Source organism: Trachypithecus francoisi, unplaced genomic scaffold (assembly GCF_009764315.1).
Source record: "Trachypithecus francoisi isolate TF-2019V2 unplaced genomic scaffold, Tfra_2.0 Lachesis_group3, whole genome shotgun sequence".
In the NCBI taxonomy this organism is placed as follows: domain Eukaryota; kingdom Metazoa; phylum Chordata; class Mammalia; order Primates; family Cercopithecidae; genus Trachypithecus; species Trachypithecus francoisi.
Window position 1 is genome coordinate 94,579,047 of NW_022681468.1, and position 25,805 is coordinate 94,604,851.

The window sequence follows — 25,805 nt, forward strand, 5'->3', positions numbered from 1 at the left end:
CACACGGACACAGGGAGGGGAACATCACACACTGGTGCCTGTCTAGGGGTGGGGGTTTAGGGGAGGGATAGCATTAGGAGAAATACCTAATGTAGATACAGGTTGATGGGTGCGGCAAACCACCACAGCACATGTATACCTATGTAACAAACCTGCACGTTCTGCACATATATCTCAGGACTTAAAGTATAAAAATAATAATAAATTATTTCAACTAACATTATGAAACTTTTACTACATCTGAGGAACTGTGCTGCTAAACTCAGTTTCTTCTAAACTGAGTAAGTGAATAAGACACATTTTTATCAATCACTGCCCTACAGTGAATAAGGCATGGTTTTATTATCCAGCAGCTGCCAATATGAACTCTGACATACACATGCACCTATGCGCGCACACATATCTAAATTCAAGTTCCCATTTTGCCTTATTTAAATGCAGTTTTAAGTACAAATATCAGGGTACCTCATTAGATATGATTCCATAGTAGTCAAATGAATATTTCTTTTTAAATAAGGGCATAAAATCATTACTGTTTGACTTTGGAGGAGTTTGAATATGGAGTCAAACGCTTTTAACTGTTCTGTTGTACTTTTCCCTTTTGTGTTATACCCAACAGTTCTGAAATAATTAAATTTTCTAACAGTAAATATTTTTTTACAGGTGTGTAGAAAACATTCAGTTTGGATCTAAATCATGGCTCTACAGTACTAGCTGTGTGATCTTGGAAACATTACCAAACATTTTTCTTCTGTGAAATGGGAATGGTAATATCTGCCTCAAGGGCTCTTGAGAGGATTAAATGCAATGATGAACTTGAATGGTTGCCATTATGTTTTTATCAATTGGATTAAGTGGTTACATCCAAGTGAAAGGACAGAGAAAAAATCGTGAAGAAAATCACTTGGAAGATAAAGTTTGTTAGGCTCTATTTCACCAATTATTTTTGTAGAAAAGCACTCAGATAATTCACTGGTTACTACTTTGTGTTAGGCTCAATGCTAGACAATGAAAGTGCTTAGTTAAGACTGACAGTTTAGCCTAGGTGTCATGGCTCATGCCTGTAATCCCAGCACTTTGGGAGGCCAAAGCAGGAGGACCCTTGGAGTTAGAGGCCAGCCTGGGCAACATCATAGTGAAACCCCATCTTTACAAAAATAAACAAACAAACAAAAAAAAAACAGACGATGATTGATAGGTTAGTGTTTAGTGGGAAGGAGGGAGTAAAAGCAAAAGATACGATGGTGGTAAAAATTTAAAAAGGCTTCACATGCTTGGAGATGGTAAAACATCCAACAGCACTGGTTCATAGAGCAATGGGTAGCAATAAGGTTGGAGAACTCGGTGGGGACCAGGTCAATGGAAAATCCTGTATTTCACAGTAGGAAGTTGAGAATGTGATTTGAAATGAAATAAGAATAATGGATTTCTAAACAAAGAAATGATATGATCAAATGTTTAACTAGATACATCAGGTGACATGGTATCCTTAATTATGAAAATGGGCAAGGGAAATGGGAAACTGGAAAAAAAAATAGGAAGAGTTTCACTATGACAGCTGCTAGGAAAGGGCAAGATTGCTTTTGCCTAGGATGCTAAAGGATGTTTTACAGAGAATACAGGATTTTACTCACTTTCAAAATGTGGCTTGAAGTTTGACTAACTGTGTAGAGTCATGTGGAAAAACACCATGGATGTAGTACCCCTTATATTCACCCACTAACTAGGAATTATTTCTGAGTCCTGCACAACCCTCAAAGTTATTCTCTATCCTCTTTTCCCTTTTGATTGGCCCCTGGAACTAGCCCAACCATTCCTCTCCCCATGAAAGCTCTCATGCCCAAGACCCATGGTGTGAACAGATACAGAGCTTCCTCCCAGACTTCCTGCCCTCCAGCCATATACTAGCAGTCATGGAGAAAGGAGACTGAACACACCAAGTATCAAAGATCTTTCATGTTGCCCGCAACATGTGACTTCTACATATTTCAAACTGCTGTCCTCCCACCTGCTCTCAGATTAAAATGTCTATAGTACATAACCTCCTCCCTTTTCCCAAATTTAAGCCTCTCACTGAAATACTTCCTATGCAAGAAGCCAGAACTTGCTTTAGAAATCCTTATCCTTCAGGAAGCCACATGAATGGAAGACAGGAATGCATGACCTCATTGTGGGAGGCAGAATAATGGCACCCCAAATAGGCACCCACATCCTATTTCCCAGAACCCGTTATGTTTTGGGACAAAGGGAGTTAAGGTTGCAGATGAAGCTAAGTTTCCTAATCATCTGACCTTAAAATAGGGAGATGATCCAAATTACCTGAGTGGGACAAATACAATCTCAAGGGTTCTTAAAAGTTGAAGAGAGAAGCAGAAGAAAGCCCAGAAAAGACATGAGGGCAGAAACAAAGTCAGAGTCATGTGACAGGAGAACTCAACAACCTTCCCTTGCTGGATCTGAAGATGGAGGAATGGCCATGAGCCAAGGGATGTGGGGGCAGCCTTCAGAAGTTGAAAAGCAAAGGAAATGGATTCTCCCCACATCCTCCAGAAGGAAACAGAGCCCTCCCTTAATTTTAGCCCAGTGAGACCAGTGTTAGACTTCCTACCTCCAGCACTACAAGATAATATATTTGTGTCCTCTTAAGCCACTTATGTCTTTGATCATTTGTTAGAGTAGCAAAATAAAATTAATACAATTGCACAGGCATGCATCTGAGAACTTGTGAGTTTGGTTCTAGACAACCACAATGAAGCAAAAATCACAATAATGTGAGTCACACAATTTTTTGGGTTTCCCAATACATAATAAAGGTTATGTTTACACTGTGCTATAGTCTAGTACAGTGTTCAGCAACATTTGCAATGGTAAGTTGCAACATTACATTTGCAACAGCATATGTCTAAAAAGGTGAAGTAAATATACTTTAATTAAAAATAGTTCATTGCTAAAAAAAAAATACTATCATTTGAGCCTTCAGTGAATCATAATCTTTTTGCTAGTGGAGGGTCTTGCCTCAATGTTGATGGCTGCTGATGATCAGGGTGGTGGCTGCTGAAGGCTGGAGTGGCTTTGGCAATTTCTTACAATAAGACAGCAATGAAGTCTATCACATCAATTGACTCTTGCTTTCATAAAAGATTTCTCTGTAGCATGTGATGCTGTTTGATAGCATCTTACCCATAGTAGAACTTCTTTCAAAATTGGGGTCAACATTCTCCAACCCTTCCACTGTTTTATTAACCGAGATATGGAATATTCTAAGTCCTTTGTTATTCCAACAATCTCCACAGCATCTTCACCAGGAGTAGATTCCATCTCTAGAATCCACTATCTTGGCTCATTCACAAGAAGAAACTTCTCACGTGTTCAAGTTTTATCATCAAATTATGAAATTATAGCAATTCAGTTATATTTTCAGGCCCTACTTCTAATTCTATTCTTGCTATTTCTGCCACATCTAAACTTACTTCTTCCACTGAAGTTTTGAACCCTTCAAAGTCAACTGTGAAGGCTGCAATCGACTCCTTCCAAACTCATGTTAATATTGATATTTTAACCTCCTCCCATGAATCACAAATGTTCTTAATGGCATCTAGAATGGTGAATCCTTTCAAGAAGGTTCTTATTTTGTCCAGATCCATCAGAAAAATTCACAATCAATGACAACTATCATTTTACAAAATATATTTATTTAATAAGATCTGAAAGTTGAAATTACTCCTTGATCCATGGGCTACAGAATAGATGTTATGTTAGCAGGCATGAAAACAACACTAATCTCATTGTATATCTCCATCAGAACTATTGAGCCACTAGGTACATTTTCAATGAGCAGTGATATTTTGAAAAAAAAAAAATCATTTTTTTCTGAGAAGTAGCTCTCAACAGTGAGTTTAAAATATTCAGTAAATGATGCTGAAAACAGATGCGCTGTCATCCACGCTTTGTTGTTCCATTTATAGAGCACAGGCAGAGTAGATTTTGTAGAATTCTTAAGGGCCCAGGGTTTCTAAAATGCTAAATGAGTATTGGCTTCAATTTAAGGTTACCAGCTGTATTAACCCCGAACAAGAGAGTCAGCCTGTCCTTTGAAGCTTTAAATAAAGCATTCTCTGTAGCTATGGAAGCCCTAGATGGCATTTTCTTCCAATAGAATGCTGTTTCTTCTACACTGAAAATCCACTGTTTAGTGTAGCCACCTTAATCGATGATCTCAGCTAGAACTTCTGGATAACTTGCTTTTTTGGAGACATGGTGCCAATAAACTGGTTAGATGTAGGTTTGCACAAATTTTCAATTTGTAAACAAACAAACAAACAAAACAATATGTGCAAAGTGCAATAAAGTGAAGCCTGATAAAAGGAGGTCTACCTATATAACGTAAAAGGGGTGAAGGGAAACTAGGAGAGGCTGTTTAGACTCAGCAGAAAACCAATTCTACACTTTTGGAAGAAACCAGTGGGTGTAGGAGGGGGCATGTTCTTCCCAATCAAAGTCCTATGTAGAGAAGGGGAAAGGGAAAGAGACACCAATAATGGAAGAATGGCCTTGGCAAATCTCCGCTTCTTGAAGCTCCAGAATCAAAATGTCCTTTCCTGCCCTGACCCTCCCTTTTCTTCCCTGCTCTCTAATAAAACCTTCATATTTCCACCTGTACCTCTAAGTCATGCTCTCGGTGCCATAATATAAAGAAAGGTTACCAAATCAAAATTCTTTAACCATTTGTTTCCCTAAGATCCATGAGCAGTGAAATGTACTATTTCTGGTGTTTATTTGACATTGTCTTTGACTAATTCTATGTGTCATAGAATGACCTGGTCAGTTAATTAGGGGAACATCAGACTTGGTGTCTTGCTCTTACAGACACATTTCCATCAAGTAGTTCTAGTTTGGTGTGGGTATAACCCCATCTGGCCATTTATTCCCAATGCTTTTGTAGGTAGACATCTCGATCATAATGTTTCTCACTTTTACTATCCTCTATGACTATTTAAATAAACAACACATGTCATTTTCAAACTGTCAGTTTCACAATACCACTATACTGAACATTTCTATGAAGACTATGGCTGATCCATTCTAATTTTAAAGAAAGTACATATGATATATAAAATATATTATCTTAAGGTTAAATATAAGTTAGAGGCTTTTAGACTTCATTCTTCTAGATATGAAGTTTTCGTTGACTTTTATTTTCTCCTTTGGAATATATTAATGGACTTTTTTAAACAGGGGGTAAAGAAGGCTTCTAACCTATATCATACATTCACTTCTTATTAAATAGTTTTTCTTTCCTTAAATGTGAAGCATGTATTAAAATTCGATCCCTTTAATGTTTGCATCATGCTACTGGCCACACTATGGTCTACATTTTGTGATGATTTTATATGGAAAAAAGTCAAACAATCACTTATGGCCCAATAAAAATCCCCACACCACTCATACAGGCAGAAAAAGTAGTTTAAAAAGTAGAAAAGCACTGAACTAAATGAAAGGAAAAAAGCATCTAACGTGCTGCACTATTGGCTTTTTCCCCCTAGAATGATCATAATTTCAGGTCTAGAATCAGACAATAAATTTCTCATTATGCGTCTTTGCAGAAGGTGGTAATTGAGCAGCTGAAAGTCTGATTTTGGTAAATACATCTTTCAAAGCCATCAGCAAATTCTCTGCTCTGATTAAAGGAAGAGAGGAAAAAAATTCTTCACGCATTTATTTATTCTCCATAAAGGTGGGTAGATGAAGAGGTCAAGAACAAAATTCCATTAAATGTATCGATAAGTGTCTTACTCATTTCAGAAGCGTAATTTTTGGCACTGTGGGGCCCTCCATGGTAGAAGTCCAATGGGATTCTAATTGGACTGTAAGTGGACAAAGCATTCTCTAAGAGTGTTCTCTGACTTTGCTCACATGAACGTTAGGCTGCAATTGTGACTAAAAGCTTAAACATAACACTTACGACTTACTCCTTCATGACTTACTCCTTTATGTTCATAGAAAGATTAGATCAGAATGAACACAGAAAAAAATGCTCTAGGTAATAAAGCAAGTGTATCTAATTAGCATTAGTGCAGTGATAGAGTAAAGCAGTTCACGGTATTAAGTTACTCCACTTGCAGCTTTATTTCTGGCACTAAAAGAAGCGGGCTTGCAGTAAGTTCATATTAAGCCTGCAACAGCTTTGTACATATTCGATGTGCTTAAAACTGACTAAGGTGCCCTAATTCAGGAACCCTCCAATAATGATTAGTGAGTGATGCTATTTATAGCAAAGTACAATTCCTTTAGGAATCGTATCAAGAATGTCTTGGATGGTCTCCCGTTACTCAGACAGACTACCTATTTGCTTAATTGAAAAGCAAAAATGTGCTTGTATCAGAGCCATACATACTTGCCACTAAAAACAAGAATGATGCCAAGGCTTGGATCCTCCTTTCCCTTAGAAATGCTGTTAGGAGTCTTGAATTTATTCTGATCAAGAGGAGTTCAAGGAGCTTTTTTACAATGCTGAAACATCACCAGAGCTCAGGAATAAATCCAAAATATGGTCGTAAAACATGAGTGTGCACACACACAAGTATGTGTACTCACTCAATCTTTTGTACACCAAGATAAAAGTTCAAATCAAAACCAAGCAACTACAAATTCAATTTTTGACCTGTTACATTGGAAATCTGTTGCATCTTGCACATGAATGTGCTCTAAAGAAAACTACTGAAGTAATGATTATCCCATTTAAAGATGCTTCTAAATTTCAGTGTCTTTAACATCAGATAAAAATAACACATTTGATGGCATAAATAGAAAATAAAGTCTTTCTTAGCTATTTTAGGATCAGGCCCTTTTAAGCACACAATGAAAATATTTTTAAAAACCCTTTAAAAACCAGGAGGCAGATGTTCAGGTAAAACCAAAGCCAAGGGATTGTTTATTTTAATAAAGCTATTATATGTGTAGCCCCAAATTAGGAGTGGCACTCAGGCCAGGAGATGTCTAAACCATCACCACCTGTTTGCCCTGAAAAATCAATTAAAGTCACACTTTCATAGCAGCCCCTTTCTAAACAATAAAACTTTGCTTCATCATGAGACTTGAGGCGCTCAGAGGGAGCATGTTTGAAACCTAAATCCATAGTCTCACATTACTTATAAACTAACCACAGTAAAAACAGCCTTCGGGGCAGTGGTAGAAAGGGGAGGGAGAAGGAGATGACAAAGATGAGGAAGGGGAGAAATCCCTACTTCCATTTGTTTCATACTGAGAATCATACCTCCTTTTGGTGAATTCCAATAATTTCTTCAAAGGCTCTATTTTTTTTTTTTCTTTTTTTCTCCTTCAGAACAGAATTCTGTACTGTATTTTCTGTGCAATAGAAGAGATCCAACTTTGCAAGTTGAAAGCAAGGGCACTAAAGCCATCGCAAGTGTTTTAGTAATTAAACGAATATGCATAATGAACCATATGCCCAAAGGGCCTGTTCTTCATGTGGGCCAGATTTTTGTTTGAATTTTTAATTTTTATATACAGATGAAACATTCAGTGTAATCTACCAACAGTGTGAGATAACATGCAATCAGAGAAAGTGCGAGGGACAGTCCACACAGAAGCAGGAACAGGAGAGACTACAGAAATGCTCTTCTGAAGATTTCGATTCAAATGTGTTTTCCCCCTCCAGCAATTGTTCTCCTCATCTGCTCAGAGTCTTCAAGAGACACATATAATGAATACACTGACAGCTTTATACAGGATGAGTAAAATACAGCACCGTCAGCCGAAAAGTGTGAAAATCTCATGGGACAAACAAGGATTTCTTTAAAAAAAAAAAAAATCCTTCTACACCCATCAGTCAGACTACCATCTTGAATTACAGGGAATCCTCCCAGGTCTCTTTCGGAAGCTACATAAATATTATATTGCAGGCTGTAGGACACATATATTAGCAATTTGAACTGGTCTAAGAGGAATTCTTACTTCTCAATGACGCAACTGTGCATAGTGGGGAGAAAATGCTCGAGGCGGAATGCAAGCTTGCACTCCCCACTCCTTCCTACAGCAACACAGACTATGAATTTAAGGAGTTCATTATGCTCTTTGCAAACAGACAGCTCCCCGATATTTTCTAAACTGCCACTGGGAAAGAACTAGTAAAACCTTTCTTTAAGCTTTTCAGTGTCATTTAGGAAACCCTGAGTTATAATCAAAGCAATATAAAAGATACAGAATCTGATAAAATTGCTATATCAGCTCTCAGATACACAAGATTGAGTTAGGATTCTCCAATGCAGAGAGGAGACCTTTTTTCAAATGTGTCCGTGTATCATTTGAAGTTTACAATGATGATCTGGACAAAGTTGTCAGGTCCTAAATGTGGTTGGTCTTGCACATGCCTAATTCAGGGGAAATATTTCAGAATGGGGGTGTGTTGGGAGGGGTGAGGTTGGGGAGATGCACAGAGGAAATCCTAAAGGTCACCTATTTTCTACGTATTTAGCTGAAATAACCTAAATGCAGAATGCTGCACGGGGTGTTACGGCACTGCGAAACGATTATGAAAACAAATCTGATCAAAAGTCAAAGTGAAGCCTTGGACCCTTTTCAGCCCCCCTTTGGAACACAGAGATGCTGTCATTTTCACTATGTAAACACCAGAAATGGAATGCAGAGCATTTAAAGAGCAAGTAACAATGGTACGGTAAATAACATCTCTTATTGCTTTCACTCCTAATTCAGTTTATGCCTTTGACACCGTCTAGGTTACTTGATCTAGTGGTCTCAGTGGAAAGACAGATAAACTTCAACTGCAGGCAGAAGACTAAAATTGACAAGGAGCATCACCTTTCCTGACTGTTTAAATCCTTTAAGGAAGTGTCTGAGCAATTAGAGAGGGAGTGTAATCTTTGCAGAGTGCATTAACACTCTCCGACCTCCCAGACAATAGATCAGACCTCAGACACATAATGCTTCCCTAAGGCTTTTTAGCCAGTGTATTTGATCTCTTAGTCACTCCTGTGTTACTGTAGGTATCATCCACGTAGAAGGCATTATTCATGAGCGCTACTGTCCACTGACTCTGAGGCTGGACTGCAGTCAAGCAAAAAGCAGGAAAGACACCATAATTCTCTGCAGCATTTCCTGTATCTTTAAGATGGAAGCTGGGGGTAGGTCCAGATCTCTGGAAAATATTCTTTCACATTTATCTTTAAGCTACAAAGTCGGTAATGTAAAAGTGTATTAGTAACATTAATACCCATAGGTCATTAGATGATCATGGGGTGTGAATGGAACCAACCCCCAAAACATGCCATACTTTTTGTTTGTAAAATGAACTTCATAAGAGAGTCATTGGGAAAAAATACCATGAGTGATAAACAATACTGGAATATGCAAAAGAAAGCAAAAGGGGAAAATCAAATAAAATCCTTGCACTGCAAGCTTTTAAATCTTCATCTATCCTGCAGGTTACTCTGCAGGACACACTAGTCAGGCAATAACCTATTTCCTGATGAACACATCCTGTTCCAACTGCTAATCTCACAGTGGAAGCTTGGCTTTTACCATTTATTATAAACATTTTCAAGAACTGCTTACCACGATATATTTTTTAATGGATTAGATTTTGGTCAGCTGCTAACAGAGCAGAGAACTGAATATTTTTTATATGAAGGCTGCAAAATAGGTTTTCAGAGTGTCTGACTTGCATTCTACTCCTCTCCCTCATGAGTAATTGGAAGAACAATTGAAACAGAATATAAGAAGGCCAGAGGTTTCTTTTCTTTCTTTTTCTGCCTCTTCTATTATATCATAAAAAATTCTGGATCCAAGGGTACAGCATATAAGACATTACTGGTTTGAACTTTACTGTAAGACTTAGTGAAATGTTCAGAGGAAAGGCAGAGACTGCAATTCACATAATTTGCTCAAGACCATCACAGTTGTCTGTTGATGACACTCAACATCTAAAGCCTAAAGTGTTTAAACCAAAATAATTACATTTTCTTAGAATCAAGGCAGCTCCTCCTTGAAAATGTACACTGCAAAGGTTTTCTAAATGAGACTATAAGAAAGTAGGAAAGCTGAAAATTAGTTTTATCCTTTAGAGTTTACATTTTCAGACTCAAACTTAAAAAACCATAAATGAATATATACAGTCACAAAAAGCAATTTAAAAACTCTTGAACCTTAACTAGCAGAAAAGAAAGATCTCCTATATTCCAAATGCTTTCACTTTGCTTTGACAATGCCTCATGTCCAAAATAACCAAAAGAATTGAAAAAATGTTGTCATATTCACTATCTATTTTCTAAGGTTAAAAATATACATATTTATGTTTTGTTGTTATCCCTGGATAAAATAGCTTTCAAGAAATTTGTGATCCTAGGCACATTAAAACTAACTGGAAACACCTAGCTAAGGGAGGAAATGGCCTCTGGAAGCAACTAGATTTGATATTATGATTTGAAGGAATGTCTCTGTGAACACACACACACTCTCAGTGTCACGCCTAAGCCATGTCACACCCAAGAGCAAAGGCCTTCATAGAAGCTAAACCTAGCCAATGGCATAAACATCCAATTTTAGCTGCAGGTTAAAGAAAGTAAAAATGAAATTTAAAAAAGAAGTCTTAAAATGGTTATTTTCCTAATGCAATCTGTACCAACTGGGCAGTAATCTGGATCTTATTTCTTCTGCATAAGGAAGAATGTGCTACAGAACATTCAAGAAAATTATTATAGAAACAGAACAGAAAAGTACACAACATGAAAATCTGAAATTTTTTTACTAATGTAATAATTTCTGCTTGTAGACGATTGTACCAAATCAAAAATAAATTGCTGAAATTAAAATCCCCAAGAAGTAGCCCACAGAAATTTACCTTAGGATTTTATCATTTATGAGTTTCTATCGCCACCTGCAGGACTATCTTTAAGTAAACCCAAGCTGTTGTCAAGCTATTTGTTATTTTTCTTTCCTTTTCCTTTTTTCTCTACCTCCTCTTGTTCCCCAATCCTGTTTTTGATTAACTTTCTAGGAAGCCAATTTTTTGAAAACATGTAGATTATTAAAAATGTAAAAATCACCAATGAAATGCAAAATCAAATTTGCCAAAAGAGGTGCGGCTAATGAGGCCACAGTCAGCTAATTTTTTTTAACAGCTAAATGCACTATGCATTTTCCTATTGTGAAAAGTAGAATTTTGGGATGGGGGGCAATGAATTAGCTTATAGAAGTTTCCTTACAAAAAAATCGAGGGTCTCGGTGATTTCCAAGGAAAACTGCTCTTGCTATGGGACACAAAATGGTTATAATTACATGTACCTAGCTTAATACAGAGCAGAAGCAATGTGGCTATTAATAAAGGCATACTTACTTTAAGAAGCAATACTCTATTCCTTCTTAAAGAGAAGGCAATGTAAGACAAGGCTTCACTAAAAGTGTCACTAATGCCTAATAAAGTAAGAGCAAGTTTTTATCGCAGAAGTCAAAACTTAAACACCTCCCAAACACAAAAGCACTGTTCATCATCATCATCATCCTTGTCATCATCGTTATCATCTTCATTACTGTCATCACTACGGATACAACATTTTGATGAGGAATATTCACCTGTTCTAACAGAAGAGTCAGTCAAGTAAGCACAAGGTAACAGGTAACAATGCAGATTTACATCTCCCTACGGTGTGTTGTCACTCCGAATAGCAACTCCACAGGCTCACAAACTATTTTTACTCAAATGTAAGACCTGAGGGAAAATGTATCTTAAAAAAAAAAAAGCTGAGTCCAAGGATCCTGCATATATGCAGTTTGTACTCATGAACTAAAACCATAATTTCAAAGTTTATGACTATACAAGCCATGCATTATAAAAGTAGTGTAGGGCTGAGAATCCTCTGTTCAAACAAATGAGGAGGCCTTGGGAAAATCACTTTCCCGAAGCCTGCAGCTTTCTTCTTCCCCTCAGACCGACCACGAAAGCCCCTCCTACCTTATTCTATGGCTCCATCTTTTCTAGATTAAAACAACAGCTGTTGGGTCTTGCCTAACACCAATGGGGCCCAGAAGTATATTTCTGTTTTGTTTTGGGTTTTTTCCTCGACAAAATGAAGCATCTCAGACAATGAATTAAAACAGAAACTTTAAAGAGCTTGGGAAGCAACAGAAAAGTCATTTTAAAGGGCCAAAACCAATATGGATTTAGGTAATAAGAGAATCCCAGGGAGACTAAAACAGTCAGTAAACACTGTGCAAGAGCAAGCTTAGATGATTATACATTGAGACGTGGATGATCAGACTAACAAAAATCTTCCTCTAAAATGCATCTGTTATTTAAAAAGCCAGTGACACAACCCCAAGAGAAAGGGAGCAGTAACAAAACACACCTTTCTAAATCATAAATCAAATGGCAAAAGTACAACATGCTGTAGTAAAACCTAACCAGACCACAAAGAAGGTTTCTCTCCATAAACATCAGATCAGGCAGCTAGAATGATTACTCGGCTCTCTAGTAACTGTCACCTGTGGTGGGTCTAATTACAGGCTACCCCAGCAAGCACGCCCACATCCCACAGCAATAAAAGGGCCCTCCGCTTGCCAAGCACAGCCAGACAATGGCAAGCACACGCCACCTGATGAGGAGCCCCAAAAGATCAGCCAGAGAGACTAATACAAATGACAGCTTAGAAACAAATGAAAAAAAAAAAAAAGGCAATATCAAATTAGCCAGATATCTAAGTGCTGAGCATGGCTCTTCAACAGGTCAAAACCTACATAGGGAAGTGGTTATAACTGTTTTCACACACACCAGGTCCCCCTATTTCTAAATATTCTTTTCTGTTTTTGCATCACGCAAAATGTTTGCACATCCAGGTGTCACATATAGAAACAAATGAGAGAGGAGAAAAGGCATTCAGTTCTGAAAATATCAAGAATGGAATATTCTCAGATTCAGGGGCTGTGATGGCAGTTAGAGATTTGCCAGCTCTCTTCCTCCTCCTGACTGCTTTTTGGCCATTTTGCTACTAATTAGCACAATCCCTGGATGGGCAGGATCAAGTAAAAGTCAGAAAAATGCGTACCAGACAAGAATATGATGAAGTTGCTAGCTTGTTTTTGGATTTTAGCTACTGATGCAGCCACAGGCTGTTATGATCAGGGGAGACGTAAGAATAAAAAGAAAGTAACATCTGGTAACAGATGGTTTTCACTAGTTCTAGCACCCTTCGAAGAAGCATTGATTAGATGCCTACTGCGTACCTAACATTATCCTAAGCAGTAAGGATATGCACAAAGATGAAAGACTGGGCCTTTGCCTTTCTGTAGGTTGCAATATTCTAAAACAATCTTCAATCATGAGGCTGTGTTATACTGTATAACTACATAACACATGACATTAACCTGAAGTATTAAGTCATTGAAATAAAATACCTTCCCTTTCTTTCTTTCTTTTTTTTTTTTCTTTTTTTGAGACGGGGTCTCACTCTGTTGCCCAGGCTGGCCTCAAACTCTGCCTCTGTCTCTCAAAGTGCTGGAACTACAGGCATAAGCCATCTATTTTTGACATGAATTGAATGTATTAGGTCAAGCATGAAGAGTATTATCATAGCCTTGAGGTAGAACTCTGCTTTGGCATCTGGTGGTTAAATAGACATTAAGTAGTCCTGGAAACGGTCGACTCCTGAACATTAACCACAGCACATAATACCAAGCTCTGCATTTCCACCCTGTCATTGAACAGCTTCTCAACAAGTCCAGGTCCACAAAAACACTTTGCAATGAAATAGCACATGAGTGCGTGTGTGTTTTAATGAGGCTTTTCTCTGATTTTGAAGAATACCATCACCCACCAGTAGTTATATCAGATAGTAATTCCTACCCACACTTGTAACCCATTCCATGTTTTTAAAATACTTCCATGCTTATGACCTAATTTAATTCCCAAAAAGCACATTTTTCTTATGATATGCCTGAATAATCAAAACATTACCTTTTGTTTTCAAATATAAGGGAGGATGATAAAAGAAAGTAGGGAAGCCAAGCAGGTGAGGAGGGCTGCTGGAGAGAGGTAGAGGGGAGGGGATAAATGGGGTGAGGAGGAAGAAGAGAGAGAGGGAGGGAGGGGGGAAGGAAGGGTGAGTGGAAAATATGGGGGAGGGTCGACAGACTTATGAGTGCTCAGTATGAAAATTCATCTTTGCATTTCCATATCTAGCAGTGTATTAGATACTCAAAACCATCACCGCTTGTGGAACGGGGAAGGAGAAAAGGGAAGAGAGAAGAGGAAAGAGGGAGGATTGAGAAGGAGCAAGCCTGAAGAAGGTGGTAGTCAAGCATCAGTTGCATTAAGGAGCTACATGACCTCTGGAGTCTTTAAGATTAAAGATCCTAAAATCTGTATCAAGTTCAGCAGGGTATCTCTGGAAAACAGAGTGAACTAGACTGCACTACTTGGAATCTATAAAAGACAAGGAATCCATATTAGTCAGGGTTATCTAGAGAGACAGAACTAATGGAATACACACACACACACACACACACACACACACAAGCATTTATTAAGTGTTATCTCACACAATCACAAGGTCCCACCATAGGCCATCTGCAGGCTGAGGAGCAAGGAGAGAGCCGGTCCGAGTTCCTCAGCTGAAGAACTTGGAGTCCGATATTCAAGGGCAGGAGGCATCCAGTGCGGGAGAAAGGTGTAGGCTGGGAGGCTAGACCAGTCTCTCTTTTCACATTTTTCTGCCTGCTTATATTCTAGTTGCACTGGCAGCTGATTAGATTGTGCCCACCCAGATTAAGGGTGGGTCTGCCTTTCCCAGCCCACTGAGTCAAATCTCCTTTGGCAACACCCTCACAGACACACCCAGGATCAATACTTTGTATCCTTCAGTGCAATCAAGCTGACACTCAGTATTAACCATCACAGAATCCTAAACAGAAAATTCAGAGAAGGCAGAAAATATGTGCTTGCAAGTGCACACCAACGGAAAGCTCGGAAAAGGCAGTGGTAGTGACACAGGGTCCCACACAGAGCCTGGACCTATACACAAAAGGGGGAGTTAATCATTTACATCTAACAGCCTATGTGAATATGGCTGTGCTATGATTACAATAATTGAGATCTAATGTTTACTAGTCAAAATTGAAATGCTCCAAAATAATGATAAGTGATTTCAGTCAGTCAATCTATGATTCTGTCTGAAATCACAACTCACAAAATTGAAAATATAAACATGAAAATATGCTAAAATAGTTAATAGTGTCCTTTTAAATTTTTAACAGATAATCTTTTTAATGCAATTACTGTAATTTATTAAATTGCATAATTAGTTAATGCCTGAGAACCTGCCAATAGAAGGTGCAATTATGTTGTGAACATTATACTCACAATATGCAATGATGGATTGTTCCTATTTTTAAAAAGTACTGAAAAAACTTTAAAGTATTTTGAAAGTATATTATATAGTCCTTCATGAAAAGGAAGACTAGGGAAACTATCTTACATATGTTAAAACAAATAATAAGATGCCAAATATTTTAAGCATTTCATATAGCTATACATTTTGCATACATATGTATATGGATATGTGTGTGCACTTATATATACACACTTTTAAGATGTCTAAAAACCCCTCTTCTTCTGGTTATTGTAACTGTGAAATTTTGTTTTTCCAGCTTTACAGAAATACTTATAATTTTTGAGCATCAACTGCACACACACCTAGCAAATGGGCAGCGATGTCTGCTCTGCACATCCAGTTGTGACTTCTGGTGGATGTCACAACCAATGAAAGAGCTTAATCAAATGCAAGTGCGTTTGGTTGTGAGTAAATTGGTGACAAAACTTAAAGTAAATCTTTTAGACACAGTTAACACATAAATATCGAAGGCATCAAAAAGACATTTGACCAGCATTATTTAAAGAGTCTAATCTCAAAACAATGTTGTAATTGCATTTGTCATTTGTACCAAAGCAAAATGAATCTGAATGTTTTTCGGTCCACAGAGAAATCATGGAAAACAGCAGTCCTCAAGGCCTTGCCTTTGGTTTTTACTAAACTGCTTTCACAAAATATTCAAGTTTTTAAGTTCTATGTGAAATTACTTCACATTTTCTCAGTATTCTAGGATCTCTAAAAGCTAAGAATTCTATATATGTTAAATATGGGATATCACCAAACAAGTGGACAGTTGTATTTTTTAACTTTATTAAGGGAGAGGTTGATTGATGCTTTAATTTGTGTATCATATTTCAGTCCTTGTCAACTCTGAAAAGTAAATTCTTTATTTCCCTACACTCAAAAAATCAGAAAAAAGTCACAGATGTTAAAATCATAGCTTTATGAAGGCACTTATTGATATATGGTAGATTCAGATTACTTTTTAAGATCAAACGTCCAAGTAAAAATTTAATAAAACAAAGAATCCATCAATGCCCCACAGACTTGCCTCCCTTGATACAATAGGTGTGTGCCTGAAAGATCGGTGGAAAAACGAAGCTGCATAAATGCAGTTCTATGTTAAAAGCATCAGGAGAACTTTGTGTTTAAAATCACCTTCTGATGATGCCATCTGTCAAGTAAATAATATTTTATCATATGAAAAATGCATTTATATAATTTAATATAACTTTAGGACTTTTAATAGACAACATTGGGATTTATAAAATATAAGTATGTCATAACAAAACACCCATATGTGATTGGATCTACCAATATAAATATCACAATGTAAACTGATCTTTTGAGAACAAATTTATTGTCATTATGATCAAATAATGTATTTGCACTGAGACACTGGTTATATAAAATAGAGATCCCCACTAGAAATGTGGGCCTCTTTTATAGCTATTATTTCAAGATATTTTAAAGGAACATAAGGGATAGTTATTCTCTTCTACCCCATCCCTTTTTAGAACAACTTGGAATACTAAAAAAAAAAAAAAAAAAGAAAAAGAAAAAAAAAAACTGAAAAGTACAAATGGCTTCCATGAACTCTTCCACTAGTTGTTTTCTGTTTTTACTTTCTTCTCCCCTTGAAAATCCCTCTACGTCATCTAAAAGCATTCCTCAAAGGTCAGGAAAAACTAAGTCAGACTCTAATTTGGGACTCACTCTAGAAGCAAGGCTCTAGGGCTTTTCAGATTATCCAGCTGGATCCCAAGGATGCCGAAGGCATGTGATGCCCAGCCACCTTTGGCTTCTTCGATTTTGGTCTCATTATCACTTGTGAATAAAATGTCTGAGCTGAAGAATTATTCCCACCCATGTAATGAGGGTTTCTTTCCTCTATAGCATTACAGCTTGGAACAGGATTAATCCCCACACATAATATCTAAATACAGATCAGAAATGATCAGTAGGGTTGCTCCTGGTGTCATTATCTAAATACAATGACAACAAGCATTGCATCCTGGGCATCAGTGAGAAGCAGAATAGCTGAAGGGTTAAGCCTGCATAGGCTAAAGCAAGATGGCCTGGGTTTCAATTCCACCTCCACCTCATACACACACACACGAGCTCTGTCACTGTACTTGACCTCTACAGGCTTATTTTTCTCATCTGTAAAAAGAAGATAGTACTCACGATCTACATCAGCGGGTTGTTGTGAGAACTAAATTTATAAAATCCTTGGGACAGTGTCTAAGCACTGAAATAACATGAACTATGAATAATAGTACAAATAGTCAAAATCTGTGTGGGAATGGCCATGTACATGTCTTGTGTATGTATGTACATGTGTATAAAATACCACATATATTTACAAATCTATTCATAGGGAAATATAGAGGTGCACTTACTTCAAGGCAAAATATTTTAGTTCTATCTGGCCTCGTTCACTATGTCGACATCTCATATTAATTTGTTTTTCAAATGGGAAGGTCAAGAATGTTACTTTTTGAAGGAAGAAAAAGAAAAAATATCTACTTAATTTAATACAACTAAGTAAACCTTAGAAAAGGCAAGATACCAAAATATCTAGAAAACCTAGGGGAAGGAGAAAGACTGAAAAGACAAAATGAGAAAGATTTTCAATGTTCATCCTAACAAGAAGAATTCAGTCTGTAGAAACTTGATTTGTAATGGTCTGACCACCCTACAAAAGCCCATGTTTAATTTCTTATAACAATAAATTCAACACTATGCAGCAACATTAACATAGCAAGTACCAGTGAATTACTGATAACTTTCTTCTCTCATGTTGGGAATACAACCACCCCTATAAGTATAGCAGTGAAAAATCGCATGGTAGAGGAAGCTGACGCTTGGGTCATCTAGCAAGGTGAGTTCTCTCACGTCTGTCCATCCACTTCTGATGAGACACCACGTGGACCTAGATCTTAAGAGCCTGCTTTTTTGTAACTGCTGCTTTCAACAGGATATGATTATATTCATGCACATGTATACAGGCATCCATGGAAAACATATGGTTTGCTTTCATAAAGTCTTAAAATTGACACTGAGAATAGATTAAACATGAATTCTACAACGTTCATGCTTGTATCACCTGGAAAGAGTCCAGAACATAAAGTTAGTATTTTATATTTTCTCACAAAACAGAAGAACAACACATCCCTTCGGTTCTGCCCTTAGTTTGTTGTGTTAGCATCACTTCCTGTACCGTCACAGGAAGAAAAGCCCTACCAGGGACTGGTTCAACTAAAATAGCTCCTTTCACACCTGTGCAGTGAACCCTCAACTATCACATATGCTAATTTCAATTAGAGGACCTGACTACAGGTCATTTAACAAATCATTGACTTAAAACCTTGCTTCAGACACCACCACTGTTCTGCCCTGTAATGCCAAGCCAAGCAGCTGGAACATAAACAAAGTGTCACAATGACGAATAAAGACATCAAGCAGCATTCTGTCTTCAACAGATCACAGGAGAACTTCCGTCAGTGTGTCACCTCCGACAAGATACGGCAGTTGCATAGTGAAGAAAGGCAGAGAAGAGCCTGGCAGGTTGAAGATTCAACATTTTGCAGAAAGACAACCCATCATGAAGCCCCACAGACTCGAGGACACAGTACTACAGCCAGGGTGGCACCCAGGTGTGCACCCCCGCCCCCGGCCCCCGCCAACCCAGTCCCCTACAGACAGCTAACAGGTCTACAGGCAAGGTACATGAATGAAATGCGTTTTCAAAGAAAAGGAAATGAAGGCTTGGCTACCCATAATCTGACTAAAAGAAGAATGAAAGAAGATGAAACTGAGGCCAGGTGTGGTGGCTCAAGCCCATAATCCTAGCACTTTGGGAGGCCGAGGCGGGTGGATCACAAGGTCGGAAGTTCAAGACCAGCCTGGCCAATATGGTGAAATCCCGTCCCTACTAAAAATACAAAAATTAGCCGGGCATGGTGGTGTGCGCCTATAGTCTCAGTTACTTGGGAGGCTGAGGCAGAAGAATCGCTTTAACCCCGGAGGCAGGGGTTGCAGTGAGCCAAGATCGCATCACTGCACTCCAGCCTAGGTGACAGAGTGAGACTCTGTCTCAAAAACAACAACAAAAAAACTGAAATACATTTTTTATTCTGTCCCAAGAAAGCATTTTCTGTATAGCCTCTTGCTTTAATAGCAGAAATCATTTTGGAATAATCACAATAAGAATAACAAAAACAATTTTTAATAAAATTACACTTCGTCAACTTAGGGAGCAGAAGTATCCACCACGTTATGGCTATATTTCTGAGAATCACTAAGGCCAGTCAACATACACATGGTCTAAATTTTTGAAAGCAGAGTTTTAAATTAAAACTGAAAATGAGTTTAAGTGAGCACTTTTATTCCAGTACTTTCAGGACAACCAAATGATAGGCTGTAGGTATATAGCATATCTAACTGGCTCTGCATTTTTTTCAATGGTGTCCAGTGAGAAACGTACCTATACACACAGTCGCATAAACCCACATATCCTTGCAAAATCATCCTTTGGAAAACCAGCAAGAACACCATCTTGATCTTCCTTGCTGTGGGCCTCAGAGATTTGAGAGTACAACATGGCAGCCTGCATTCTCCAGTCTGGGGGTGGGCTCTGCTCCGAGGCATGAAGCCCAGCAGGGAGGAATCCCTCAGAGAAAAGGCAGTGGAGAAGTGGCTCCATTTCCAAGGCTCCCTTCCTGTTTAGAAGTCCCCTCTATTAGACAACCTATTTCTATTCATCTGTTCTAATCTTTCTTCAGATCAAGCCAGCAGCCCATTAATCATTTCTGTCATCTCCCTACAGAATCCAGGGCAACAGATCTCTGTTTTTCTAAAATCACAGTGCCAGAAACTAAACTCGAGAAAGAGGAAATCCTCTCCTCCTCACAGCGGCTGTCTGGGTGCTGACTGGAAGAAGCCACCAATTGTGTTCACTTTCCTCTTTTGCCCAGAATTGCATAGAACATTCCATGGAAAGTTTTGAAAGGGAATTCGGGTGGGAGGTGGAGCTGGGGAGGTTGAAGAGGAACCCAGCGCATGAAGCCACCAGCTGAGGAGAACGTGAGAAAGGGAAGTAGATAAACAAATGCTGAGACAATGACGGATACAGATTAATAAAACCTTTATTAGTGTTTTTATTAAGGCCAAATGTTTTAGCAACTTCAGACAGCAGAAAAAGTATATAAAAGGTCAAGCCTGCTGGCAGCATGGGTCCTCTACACTGAAGCAGTGGAGAACTAAAATAAACTACACCAAACAAAATACTCCCCAATGGCAAAGGAAAAGCCTCTTTTGGAGCTGATGTACTTGATCGCATAAAGATGTTGGGAGTGACCTGAACCCATTGACATCTTGGGCTAAATATGTTTTTTCCCCATTTTTTAAATGAAGCTATGCCTGTTGGCTAAGAGAGAACATTGAGCGTATATTGGCAGCAGAAAACAGAAGACAGAACCACATAACATTCAGAAACCAGATTCACCAATGATCATGACTGATATTCACACTCTTAGACCACTCATATCTCATATTAGTTTTTATAGTGATCTTTGCACAGGACAGAAATGAATGGCATGATACTAAATATACAGAGACTTGCAGTTGGGAGCCTTGATTTCTCCTCCCATGGCTGACATTACCAATTTGATCAAGGACAAGTCCCTTTACAAATGAGAGAGGATGCCCTGAGATGTAAAGTGAAGGCATGAGGCCAGCTGTGAAGTCCTTCCAAGATTCTTGGGCTCTCAGTGGTAGACTTAGGTGGTTTAAAGATCTCTTGCAGCGCTTTGATTCTGTGATTTTATTATGCTCATAAGGATGAGCCAATGTCACCAGAGAAAAGGGTACATTTCATATACAGGGGTGGTTCCTCTTTGTGGTACTGAATGAAATTCTAATGTGTAATGATCAGTATGTCCCAACTGGCTTGAAATGAATAAACGTCTTTAATACCAAAGTTCGGGAATAATTTACTTAAAATGTAAATTGAACAATTCAGTTATTATTCAGTCATGTGATTCTTCAGATGCCATTTTTCAAAAATTACGGGCAGTCACTGGCACAGAAAGAAAAAAAATAAACACAATGCAGGGCTATATAAATGTAGCTGTAACAACAACTGGAGAAACATTTAAACATATGTATACAACAGTGGTGCTCTTAAATGTACCAAGAGACCGTATATGACTAAGATTTGGGTAATTTAAGGGATTTCCCAGGATAAATTTGACCTAAGTACTATCTTAGACAACCCTCACATAATCACCTATGCTGTAATATATTTCAGAAAGATGAATAGATGTAAATAAGAAGCAAATAATTTGAACATAAGAAAGGAAGCTTACCGCGAATGCTATTGTACTTCTTAATGTAGATTCCCACTGGAAGCAGCTTTTAAGGAACTGCATTGTATTCCATATTGCCATAGTGATTCTTTTCACACGGTCCACATCTCTTGATAAGATCTGATTTAAAAAAACGACAAACAGGAAACAAGATTTAAATACTACAAATATTCCATCTAGATCAGGTACCCTGATCATTTAAAGTATATTCTGTATAGATCCCAATTTAAAAAAATGATAATAATAGAAAGAAGGCCTGACACTTCTAAAAGTCTTTTAAAAATATGATCATTCACAGAGGAAAAGAGAATCAAATGCATTTTAGCGCTCATCTGAAAAAGAACAGCCTGTTTCAACAGTGTTCAGAACAAAAATGGAAATGGTGAAACTACAGAAGCCAAGTATTTAATGCTGGTGAATTTGTGTGAGAAAGACACATGCAGAGGCAGAGAGAGAACTAGAAAGGGAAAGACAGAGAGAGAGAGAGAGATACAGACACAGAATGAGTGTCTATATTGTTTAGTTTGGAAGCAAATGAATAGATTTATAATAAAAACATACAAGTATTATAGCTTATCTAGTCCAGAGGTCTACTTGGGGTTGAAGTTCACCTTGGGCAAGTTACTTAACTTCTCTCTTATAAAATAGGGTTGATATTAGTGCCAATCTTACAAGTTGTTGAGGGGATGAAAAAGCTTAGAAAAGTGCCTGTCACAGAGGAAATGCTTTCAAGTATTTGTATCCTAAGGAAATATTTCAAGTTTATCAAAATTTGGGGGTCTAAGTGGCAAGAGGTACGTGGGGAAGGTCCTAGCATACCCCAGGATTTCAGCCCCAAGTTCCCCGGTGCTCTCAGAGCCCAAAGTCACCCCACATGGAGGTCTTGTTTTGCAAAGGAAACGTCTCTCTCCCAGTTATAGGCAGATTCATTTCAATGTGCTTGCAAAGCAGCTACCCCACCCACCTCAACCCAGGTTTTAACTTTCAAGTAAACAGAGCGAAAGGCAATAATAATAATAAAATAAGACATTTACTCAGATTACATAAAATAAATATTACACTCAATGTTATGGCAGACCAAAATGAAATATTTGGAGGCTTCCCCTCAGAAGACATTTAAGGCCTTTCCCAAGTATGCCCAGAAGTTCATGGGAAACAAAAGGATGATAAGATGTCTTTATATTTAACTGCTTTATGTAATCCACAGCTGCTCACCCCAAAGGAAGTGGTGGAAGTAATAAACTCTTGAAAAAGGGGACACTTTGTTCTTTGTTATACAACTGAAGAGGGATGATAGGTACAAAGTGAAATCCTGAGCTGTGGAGAGTACAACAGGGAGGGACTCTGAAAAAGAAATGTAAAGGTCACAAAAAAAAAAAAAAAGAAAAAAAGTGAAACTTCCTACCGGGCCCTGAACTTCACCTTTTGTTGAACTGAATGAGAGAGGAATTAAGGGCAATAGGCAGAGGGAGAGAACTTGCATTCAGTATGGGGTGAAATGCCAACACATCCCAAATTTAGACCACGCCGAAGTGGTAGGAGCAGTCATGAGCGAAGCTCAGGCTAGAAGTCTCCGAAGATCTGCTGGGTTAATTCTGTTATTGACTCCACATACTGTGCCTCCCTGAAACTTCTCTAAAGGGCAGAGGACGAAATGGCTATGATTAAAGGACGGGTATGCAGGATAAGACATTGACAGTCTTGATGCTAGGAATTTTTGTTTATACAATGAATCAGGAGAATAATGGGGTCTGAGAACTTTATTTAATCCAAGAAGTATGTTCTAAGTCCTGTCCTTCTTATGGGAGCTGACCGACCTCCTTATTTTAGGAGAAAAGGGGACAAGGAGAAAGAAGTGGAGAGACGGGACAAGAGGGAGAAAAGGAGGAATAAGAGGGAGGAAAAGATTCAAGGAAGAAATTATAGGCAAGTGTTAATACTTCAGGTGCTGAGTGTACCAATTAACAAGCCACCTACTGTACTGACCCACCTTTTTGGACAGCTTGCGGCTGTCTTCAACAAAGCGCTTTTCCCTGGGAGTAAACGTCCTAATACTTGCTTTGACCTAGAAAGACATCATTGGTTAAAAAGGGCAGCATTTATAGGGACTTCATCCATCTAGGTTTCTTAATGACTGGGAAAATCCTGCAAACCAATAGATTCTGACTCTGACCTTAGTAGGGAGCAAAGAAATGGTGGACACTCCTGTGCCCTGTATATGTTTTTGGGGGGGTCTCATTGGATAAAAGTCCCTGGCATGGGTCAGATTGAGTCTAGAATGGTACTGTCTCGACTTGGCTCATTCTCTGGGGGTATTTTAAACCACTGCAGAGATTGATGTTCATGAATATTTCAAACTAACGTCTGTAAAAGATACAACTTCCTTCTGAAATCCTTTAAAGTTAAGCTTCTACCAAAAATGTCTGCAGGCGAATAACCATTTCCAGTTTATGATAACACACTTTTCACAGAGAATCTTATTTTCTTTCAATGACCTGGAAAAATAAGTCAATGAGCCATTTTAACCCCATTTTACAGGGAATAAACTGAGGCTCAGAGGGACTTATGCACTTGTTCAAACCACCAGACTGAGTAAGACCCCAAAGAATCAGATCAGGTCCTTCTCCACATCACATGAACTGTAAAATCCCTTAACCGAAATATTTTCTTTTCAAGTCTGTATTCCACTTTTCCCTTAAACTCAGGTTTTAGCAGTATACATACTCTATATACAAACGTTTTCCAGAAGAAAGGAGGAGATGAGGGTGACCTGCTTATAAAATGCACATACGATTTCCTTGAAGGGAAAGGGAAGGAAATGGGAAGAAGAAGCAACACATCCTTATACTGGAGACTATGCCCAGAGTTCTAGTATTATTGAGAATGTGAGAAACAAATATATATATATCTAATTTACATAATATAGAATATGCATTTTATATACTATATGTTATACAGTGATATATTACATAGGTTATATTATATACATTTTATATAAAATTTTATAATAAAGAGATTATATAAAAATAATTTTCCTGTTTTTTAAATTTTTTCCCTGACAACTTAGATTTATTGAGAATTAAACAACATTAATTCTGCTGATTCAACAGGGTTAATACCACCTGAGAGCTGGGATGTCCAGCACATTTTATGACTCAGCTTTAAAACACTGTTCTTTCCTCTCTCTAGCTGCAAAAATTGTGAAACATCTTACATTGATTTGAGCCTGCAAAAGCTGGTCACCTTTTATTTTAGGTATGGGAAAGCCGGGAAGTATGACCCAGTTAGACTTACCGGATTATATATAAGGTCCATCTCTAAGTAAATAACTCCTTTAAAAGCTTGTTCTAAATCTTTATTCTTTAGTACATAACAATTTGGTTGTCCATCTCTAATCTGTCACAAACAAAAGATAAGATACACATCGGTGCAAAGTTACTATGTGGTTTAAAGTAAATAACCAAAACTAATTTTGGCAAAATTGGGGATGCAGAATGATCACAGATGAAGCAAACATTAAACAAATATTAAATCCATGATAAATCACCTTTTACTTTTAGAATGCTGTTATAACACGCTCTAGACAGGAAGATAAAGTGACAATCACTAGGCTGAAACTGGTGTGTGGGTGAAAAAATTGGTGCAAATCATAAGTTACATATTTCCATTTACTCAAAAATGATGAATATTCTACAAAATTCCTGGCCAATACTCTTCAAGACTGTAAAGGTCATGGGAAAAAGGAAAGACTAGGAAACTGTCATAGATTAGAAGAGACTAAGGAGATAAGATGACTAAATGCAATGTGGTATTCTGGATTGGGTCCTTGAGCAGAAAAAAGATATTGGTGCAAAAACTGGTGAAATCCAAATAAGGATCAGAGTTTCATTGCAATGTAACAATGTTAGTTATTTTCAGTTTTAACAAATGTATTATGGTAATATATGACGTCAACATTAGAATAAACTGGATAAGGTATGTATGGGGAACCCTGTATTCTCTTTGAACTTCTCTGTAAATCTAAAATTATTTCCCC

At 37.9% G+C, this 25,805-nt stretch overlaps 1 protein-coding gene across 4 annotated transcripts in view; it reads right to left on the minus strand.

Annotated features, from left to right (window-relative positions):
• The window catches only part of MCTP2 (multiple C2 and transmembrane domain containing 2), a 257,644-nt gene that overhangs the window by 62,630 nt on the left and 169,209 nt on the right, over positions 1-25,805 (minus strand). For all 4 annotated transcript variants that reach the window (XM_033188895.1, XM_033188893.1, XM_033188894.1 and 1 more), the window contains 3 exons: positions 25,064-25,165; positions 23,760-23,834; positions 21,770-21,889 (listed from right to left, as the gene is read on the minus strand). In XM_033188895.1, coding sequence (XP_033044786.1) covers positions 21,770-21,889; positions 23,760-23,834; positions 25,064-25,165 — 297 coding nt within the window. The remainder of the gene's footprint in view (positions 1-21,769; positions 21,890-23,759; positions 23,835-25,063; positions 25,166-25,805) is intronic.